Source organism: Hypomesus transpacificus, chromosome 9 (genome assembly GCF_021917145.1).
Source record: "Hypomesus transpacificus isolate Combined female chromosome 9, fHypTra1, whole genome shotgun sequence".
Taxonomy (NCBI): Eukaryota; Metazoa; Chordata; class Actinopteri; order Osmeriformes; family Osmeridae; genus Hypomesus; species Hypomesus transpacificus.
This window is the reverse complement of record NC_061068.1, coordinates 13,532,712-13,541,060: the sequence shown is the minus strand read 5'-3', so window position 1 is coordinate 13,541,060 and position 8,349 is coordinate 13,532,712. Positions and strand designations below refer to the sequence as shown.

At 48.1% G+C, this 8,349-nt stretch overlaps 1 protein-coding gene across 1 annotated transcript; it reads left to right on the top strand.

Annotated features, from left to right (window-relative positions):
- The first annotated feature begins 656 nt into the window (after window positions 1-656).
- LOC124470613 lies at window positions 657-8,001 on the top strand. Its single transcript, XM_047024540.1, has 6 exons — window positions 657-788; window positions 6,156-6,352; window positions 6,463-6,571; window positions 6,814-7,231; window positions 7,419-7,578; window positions 7,838-8,001. The coding sequence occupies exons 2-6, from the start codon at window positions 6,157-6,159 to the stop codon at window positions 7,999-8,001; spliced, it is 1,047 nt and encodes a 348-aa protein (XP_046880496.1). The 5' UTR covers window positions 657-788; window position 6,156.
- The last annotated feature ends 348 nt before the right edge of the window (window positions 8,002-8,349 follow it).

Genomic DNA, 8,349 nt, shown 5'->3' with positions numbered 1-8,349 from the left:
TGAAACGGCGGTCCTGACACTGCAGCTTCAGGACCGCAGTTCTAGGACCGCAGTTCTAGGACCCTCGCTATGACGTGTCACTAGAGTACGTATCACTAGATCGCAGGCCGTAAGGCGAAGCCGTTTTTCGTTTTATCCCGTTCCCATATATGGGGCACTACATTCCTTTGATTCTGATAAAAACACCTTTTGGTTTTGAGCAAGAGAAAAATGTGGAATCCTGCAGTTATTTTTTTATTAGTGTTTAAAGTCAGCACTCCCTGCAAACACGTCCAGTCGGGGCCCACATGGGCCTCACTTGGGCTAGTTGGGCTTCGGCTGGGCATGGGCTCAGAGTGGGCTTTGTTGTTGGGCCCCACATGGGCCGTATATGGGCAAAGTAGGCTCCAGCTAGGCACTCCCAAGATATTCAAAATTGATTATGTCAGACATGGATGCTATTTTTAACAATATAACCACTGGGCTTGGTCAATTTTTATACACATTTTATTAGGCTATTAAGCTATTTAAAAGGCTAGCCATAGCAATTTAATAGTCTTAAGCACCATACTACTTATAACAGACAAGTTTTCTAACGGTTTCTCCACAAATTTTCAAACCGTAAAATAAGCAGTGCGCACTCCACTGTGCAGCGCACATCTGGAAAGCTCCGCCCCCATCACCGAGCTCAAGAAAGAAGTCTGCCCAGCAACAACTTTGCCGCCTTTGAGAAGTACTCTGCAGCTGTCCGTTGGATCCTCAACAGTTCAAGCTCAAGTTTGAGATGGTGTCGCGTGGACAAAAAGCAGGTAAGAAACTGCCTACATGCATAATAAACAGGGGATGAATTTTTTCTTTTACCGCATGATGTTAACCAAAAGCTTTTATGGAGAGTTAAGAGGACAGGAACTAGCAAGTTTTTAGCGAGGTAGCTAGCTAGCTAGCTAACTTAGAACTAGCTTTAGCTGTGTAGCTAGCTAGCTAGTTTGGGTAATTAAACCTGGTTAAAGCATGTTGTTGAACAGACAAGTTTAATTTATTAAGTCAATATCAAGCATATTTTGAGTGGTTGACATAAAGATATTGTTAAGAAGGATTTGGTTGTGAACTTGTTAGCAAGGCAGTCGAACAGGCATGGATAACAAGCTGATAAAAAAGCGGTAAAATGCAATTTCTCCGCTTTTACAAGTTGGTGGCATTTTAATGTTTGCACTTTTTGCATTTACAGCAAAAACAATGATGTAGTCAATGTGAATATGAGCAAAGTTTTATCGGCTAGGGTTTTCTATCCATTAATGTTCTCACTTCCACGGGGCTGAAGTGCTGAGGCTACCATCCGTGGGCCGTTTTGGTGCTTGTTTTTTGTCTGTTGCCTTTCCTTCGGTTCTCTCGAACGTGCCAGAGTGCTGCTGTATCATTGACTGGAAGAGAATGGATTTATATCAGTGGTCGGTGAATTAGGTGATTTCGTCTCAAGTTAGTTGTTTAGTAATGGTTTTGCACCAGAGAAAATTAGACTAAGGGCCCGTTTACACGGAGTAAAAAGCGCATATACGCCCTGTTTATATATATTTTCATGCGGTTTGGCCTTTCATTTACACGAACATGTAGGTTTTATCAGGGGAAACGATAATTTATAAAAACTCCGGCCGGAGTGGAGCAAGTGAGCACCGCGCCCACACGACAGAAGGAGATACTTTTTTTTTTTTTGCTGTTTAGGTTGTGTTGGGCCTAGGAATGAGCGGGCTGGTAGGTCCATTCTGGAGAAGTGGTGTTAGTGCTAAGCAATTGGCCTTAACAGGGACTAATGCTATCTTTCAAATAGTGTACTGTTCACACTGAAGGCTACTAGTTGGTAAAATCAGCCACATTAATACCAGCTTCAACCAACTATATTATTTGCAATTCTACTCTACAGGTTATTCATTCCTAATCCCCTGTAATCATAGCTAAAAACTAAAATGTTTTTTCTTTTATTTATTTTTTAAATAATGGAGTGTTCAGAAAGAACTAAAAGGAGGAAAATATCAGCGAAGGTGGAGGAACACTTGCGTCTCCTTGAAAAGGAGACTATGATCGATGATTTGTTGACACAGGATTCTGAAAAGGAATACCCACTGGATTTGTTAGTGTCACGGCCACAGCCGTGCCCCCCTATTGTTTTTGGTTTTGCCCTGCCCTAGTGTTTCCCTGTCATTGTCGTCACCTGTCTCGTTCACTTGTCGTTAGTTTCATTGTGTTCACCTGTGTCTTGTTTGTTTCTGTGTATTTAGGTTCCTGCTTTGTGTCCAGTCTTTGTCTTAGCATTGTCCTTTGTCCCTGAGTGTACCCTGTCTGTGTTCCGTTTTTGAGAATTAAACCTGTGTTCCTCGCTATGCCTCGATACTCCCCTGCATTTGGGTCCAACCCCACCTCACGTTGTGACAGAATGCTAAGACCAAGATGGGACCCAGCAGAGAGTTCACCCAACCCTTTCCTAGGGACCCGCCTGGCCTTTGGTGGACCCCGAAGCCTGCAGCTCAAGGCCCACCCCAAGTCCTGGTTCCAGCCCCAGCCGGAACCCCGACTCCAGCCTCGGTCCTGCCCTGGGCCCCTGCCTCGATCCTGCCCTGTGCCCCTGCCTCATCCTGAGGTTGTGCCGCCCTGCGCCCGGACGAAGAAGGTTGCGCCGCCCAGCACCCAGACCACCAAGGCTGTTCCTGCCAGGGAGAGTCGGCCGCCTGCCGCCAGAACCCAGCCCCGTTCCTGCCCTGTACCCCTGCCCCGTTCCTGCCCTGTGCCCCAGCCTCGTTCCTGCCCTGTGCCCCAGCCTCGTTCCTTCCCTGTGCCCCAGCCTCGTTCCTTCCCTGTGCCCCAGCCTCGTTCCTTCCCTGTGCCCCAGCCTCGTTCCTGCCCTGTGCCCCAGCCTCGTTCCTGCCCTGTGCCCCAGCCTCGTTCCTGCCCAGTACCCCAGCCTCGTTCCTGCCCAGTACCCCAGCCTCGTTCCTGCTCTGTACCCCAGCCTCGTTCCTGCCCGGTGCCCCAGCCTCGTTCCTACCCTGTATCCCAGCCTCGTTCCTGCCCTGTTCCCCAGCCTTGTTCCTGCCCTGTGCCCCAGCCTCGATCCTGCCCTGTGCCTCAGCCTTGTTCCTGCCCTGTACCCCAGCCTCGCCCCGAGGTTGTGCCGCCCAGTGCCAGGCCATCCGAGGACTCCTGGCCGCCTCCTCCTCCGCCCGAGGACTCCTGGCCGCCTCCTCCTCCGCCCGAGGACTCCTGGCCGCCTCCTCCTCCGCCCGAGGACTCCTGGCCGCCTCCTCCTCCGCCCGAGGACTTCTGGCTGCTGCCTGCCGCGGTGCCCGCGCTCCCATGCGCCCCGGTGCCCGCGCTCCCATGCGCCCCGGTGCCCGCGCTCCCATGCGCCCCGGTGCCCGCGCTCCCATGCGCCCCCTCGTCCGCGCCCCGGTGCCCGCGCTCCCATGCGCCCCGGTGCCCGCGCTCCCATGCGCCCCCTCGTCCGCGCTTCCATGCGCCCCCTCGTCCGCGCTCCCAGAAGCCTCCTCGTCCGCGCTCCCAGGCTTCCCCTCGTCCGCGCTCCCAGGCGCCTCCTCGTCCGCGCTCCCAGGCGCCTCCTCGTCCGCGCTCCCAGGCGCCCCCGTGCCCGTGCTCCGGCGTCCGGGCCGCCCCCCGGACCTGCCTCTACCCTCTGCCCTGCCTCCGGGTCGCCCCCCGGACCTGCCCCGACCCTCTGCCCTGCCTCCGGACCTGCCCCGACCCCCTGCCCTGCCTCCGGGTCGTCCCCCGGACCTGCCCCGACCCCCTGCCCTGCCTTGTAGGTCGTTGGGTGACGTCCCTTGAGAGGGGGGTACTGTCACGGCCACAGCCGTGCCCCCCTATTGTTTTTGGTTTTGCCCTGCCCTAGTGTTTCCCTGTCATTGTCGTCACCTGTCTCGTTCACTTGTCGTTAGTTTCATTGTGTTCACCTGTGTCTTGTTTGTTTCTGTGTATTTAGGTTCCTGCTTTGTGTCCAGTCTTTGTCTTAGCATTGTCCTTTGTCCCTGAGTGTACCCTGTCTGTGTTCCGTTTGAGAATTAAACCTGTGTTCCTCGCTATGCCTCGATACTCCCCTGCATTTGGGTCCAACCCCACCTCACGTTGTGACAGTTAGAGCATACTGAAAGCGAAGATTCCACTGAAACTTTCTACGATGCTTGTGATCAGAACTGTTTTGAGAATTCATCAAATGATTTAGAAGAAAATTCCTCATCTTTTTAAAATGATTTTAACACTCCCTCATTTGATGATTTGGATTCTGAAAACTGGGTGCCGGGTAGACCTGGTTGTGATAGTGACTGTGATTTGCATGGAGATGAATGTTCTGACTCGGAAGATGATAATGATGAGTCACGTGGGCTTGCAGAGTGGGCTGCAGAATTCAACATACCACAAACAGCGCTGTCTGCACTTCTTAAAATCCTAAGGAGGAAGGGCCTTGATATCCCAATGGATGCCAGAACTCTTATGTCCACTGACAGATCTTGCAATGTGACGAATATGGCTGGGGGGTCCTACTACCACTTTGGAATCGAAAATGCTCTCCTAGCTGAACTAAACATCTTTAGGACATTTAGCAAATGTGACTGATGCTCTCACACTTCGAATTAACATCGATGGATTGCCCTTATTCCGTAGCTCCACTATGAGTCTGTGGCCTATTCTGGGTAGGATTAAGGAAATTCCAGAGTGTAATGTGTTTGTAATTGGAGTGTACGCAGGTGCATCCAAACCCGTAAATGTGCAAGAGTATTTACAAGAATTCATTGTAGCTATGAAAGCCGTTTCTCACAGTGGTATTGTGTACAACGGTGTACATTTCAGAGTTGCATCACCCTATGCTTTCATTTGTGATGCACCTGTTCGTGCCTTTCTTAAATGCTCCAAAGGCCATACGGGGTATTATGGGTGTGAGAGGTGCACTCAAAAAGGCCAGTACATGAATGGGAAGGTGGTTTATCCTGAAATATCAGCAGAGCTCAGGACAGATGAGCAATTTGGTAGGCAAGGCTATCAACAGCACCAACGGTCAGCCTCCCCCCTAAATGGGCTGGGTATAGGTTTAGTTACCAGTTTTGTGTTAGATTATATGCACCTTGTGTGCTTGGGGGCAATGCGCAAGTTAATATTTCTTTGGTTAAAGGGACCGCTGAAATGCAGACAATCTATGAAGTTTTTTGTAGTAATGTCAGCATATATGGTTTCTATCAGGCAATATTTACCAAGCAATTTTGCAAGGAAACCACGATCCTTGTTTGAATTCAGCACATGGAAAGCTACTGAGCTTCGGTAATTTTTACTTTACTCTGGCCCTGTTGTCCTCCTCAATAATATACCCACTCGAATGTACAGAAACTTTTTACTTCTATCTGTATCTATGAGAATTCTTCTGTGTCCTGCCTTATGTTCTCCTGACAATTGTGACTATGCTGAGGAAATTTTGAAACTCTTTGTAACAGATTTTGCTGCAATTTATGGCACTGAATTTGTCAGCTATAACATACATTCATTGATCCACCTAGCTCAAGATGCACGAAAATTCGGCCCATTGGATAGTGTTTCAGCTTTTCCCTTTGAGACATTTTTAGGTAAACTAAAAAAACTTGTCCGTTGGCCTCAAAACCCTGTCCAACAACTCGTCAGGCGGATCCACGAAAAGCAGAAAGTGGCAAGCCAGAAGACCACATCAGTTTTCAGCCCACTTAAACAGCTCCACTTTTCTGGACCAATGATTAATTCAATTGCAACATGGGAACAATACAGGCGTTACAATGATGGACAGACATTGATCTCCACCTCTCGTGGCGATGACTGTTTTTCTGTAGGGGGAAGGGTTCTTATTGTGCAGAACATTTTGTCACATTCTGGAGCTGTTAAAGTCCTGTGTAATTTCTTTGAAACTGCCAAATCCTTTTTCACCTATCCAATGGACTCATCATGTCTTGGTATTCTTTTTGTTTTCAATTTATCTGAACACTTGCAGCTGTTACCTGTGGAGGAGTTAAAAACAAAAATGGTGTTGTTGCCCCTCAAGACTGGATACGTGGCATTGCCACTCCTGCACTAGTTTGCTATGATTATTATTATTTTATTGTTTCTTTTAATTATGAATGTATGTATTTTGATGTATGTATTTTTTTTTTAAGCATGTTACCTTTCGCGATAGTTGAATTTATAAATGGTGGAGGATTGGCAGTTGTACCGACCAAATGGTTTATCGGGCCTGAGGAGGATGAATGCTACTGGCCACCAGCAAGGATGATCATGGCAAAGGCAGTCATAGATCAACAGGACCCTCACACTGACTGGGTGACATACAAGTTGACTGTCAAGAGAAAAATCGGTAATGTGTCCATGTGTATGATATTATCTGACATGATGAGTTCACTGTTGATTCGGTTTAAATTTGCTTTGAATGAAACTAATTGCCACTCATTTTTCTGTCTCCCAAAGCAACTTATGAAACTGCCCGCACAAAATTAGTCGAGTATGAACAGAACACAGATGTACCAACAGAGTCCGATTCTACAGAGAATATGGGAAAGGGGAAGCGTAAAAAGAGGTGAGGCTATTTGAATTATGAAATGGTAGATACTAAATGGAAATATGTACAAACTCTGTGTATAGTGGTATATTATACATTTCTAGGCGAGTGATTTTGTCCAGTGAGGATGAGGATGATGACACATGGTCTGGCAGCCCCATCAGGCCTACACCTCAATCCACCCTTAGATCATCACCTCAACCGACTCCATCCAACCTCAGATCTGTGCTGACTTCTCCACTTGCTCCTTCCACCCTCAGATCTGTGCTGACACCTCCACTTGCTCCATCCAACCTCAGATCTGCGCAAACACTTCCACCGCCTCTATCCACCCTCAGATCTTCACCTTCACTGCCTCCATCTAGTAGGCCTACACTTCCACCACCTCTGGGTAACCTAAGATGGCCCGATGTTTCCACCAGTCACCATGTCACCACGTCACCAGCAACCCCTCGAAGACCAATCAGGGACAACATGTTTGTCCGCATCTTAACCATCCTTGAGGAGATGAAAGAGACACAAAAAATCCAAGGGAGGATGCTACAAACGCTTCTACAACAGCGTGGCAACATTGGCACCACTGTCTCTTCTACCCCAGAGGGTTTTCCTCTAAAGACAGTTAGGGATGTGGAAATCATAGAAGAAAAACTGGAAAACCCAAACTTCATGTCCGAACTGGTATGTATGTTAAGCCAAGGGTAGTGCAACTCAATTCAAATGTATTGGGGGGCTAGCAATTAATTTGATCTGAAACTTGCTTGAAATTGCTCACACCCATGCATCTGGCAGTTCTTTCATGTTGAGTGGTTTACTCCAGTGAGCAATATAGATACATTTGCTTTGTATTGCCTTTGTTCCCCCTCAGGTTGAAGCTGTGACTGACATAGGGGGGGGAACTGTAGACGAGGCCACAAGAAGGATGATGACCTTCCTGCTAGACCATGGCCTATCCAGGCAGTACAACTTTGTGGGCCGAAACGGGAAGAGAGAGTTCAAGGCCTTAAAACTGTATGAAGTAATATATGGTAGGTGTGCATGTGGATAATGTTTTAAGTTGTACCGATACTACAAAGGTTTTAAATATTGTGTATGGAGCGTTTGTTGTCCTGGCTGGGCAGTGTGTTTGCACGTCTCTCAGTTGCCTAACTTGTGTGTTCAAGAGTATGTGTAGTTCTAATAGTAATCTTATATAGCGCTTTTCTTAACAATGTTGCCTTTACAGTCCTGGCTGAGAGTTGTGTTGGCACATATGAAGTAAGTGACCGTTATATTTGTTTCTTGCAGGAGGCTTAAAGAAAAACGCCATGACCAGCCAAATCACCCGTAAAGATGCAGAGAAGGCGGTCTCCAAGTGGCTCATTGGTGCTAGGGACCGGGGGGGTAACAGACAGGCCCGACAGACAACGCCTCAACAAGGACTTCAGGCCTCAGGCTCATCTGAGGTGTAACTAATTGTCTGTGACAGTGAGGGAACACTGAGCAAAAGAATGTTTTCATCATTTTACTTTAATAAAAGGGTAATTGATTGTATTCCTGGTCTCTTTGTTATTGTACCATGTTTAAAGAACTGTATGGGCGGACTGTAAAATAAGCCCCCAAAATGAATTTGTTAGCCCATAATAATAATGGTTATAACCCTCATGGGTGGAATAGGGACCCATAATCAGCCCACATGGGCCCGGCTAGTGTGGGCCCCAGATGGGAGAAACCTGGGTTGCCCATGTGGGTTTTAGCTAGGACCCATGTAAAGCCCATCTTAAGCCCATCTGGGCTTGCCCACATAGGGCCACTATGGA

Coding starts and splice junctions, on each gene's coding strand:
- LOC124470613 (XM_047024540.1), top strand. CDS start 6,157: ATGTTACCTTTCGCGATAGTTGAATTTATAAATGGTGGAGGATTGGCA. Junction 7,232..7,418: donor CAAACTTCATGTCCGAACTG/GTATGTATGTTA, acceptor GTTCCCCCTCAG/GTTGAAGCTGTGACTGACAT. Junction 7,579..7,837: donor ACTGTATGAAGTAATATATG/GTAGGTGTGCAT, acceptor TGTTTCTTGCAG/GAGGCTTAAAGAAAAACGCC.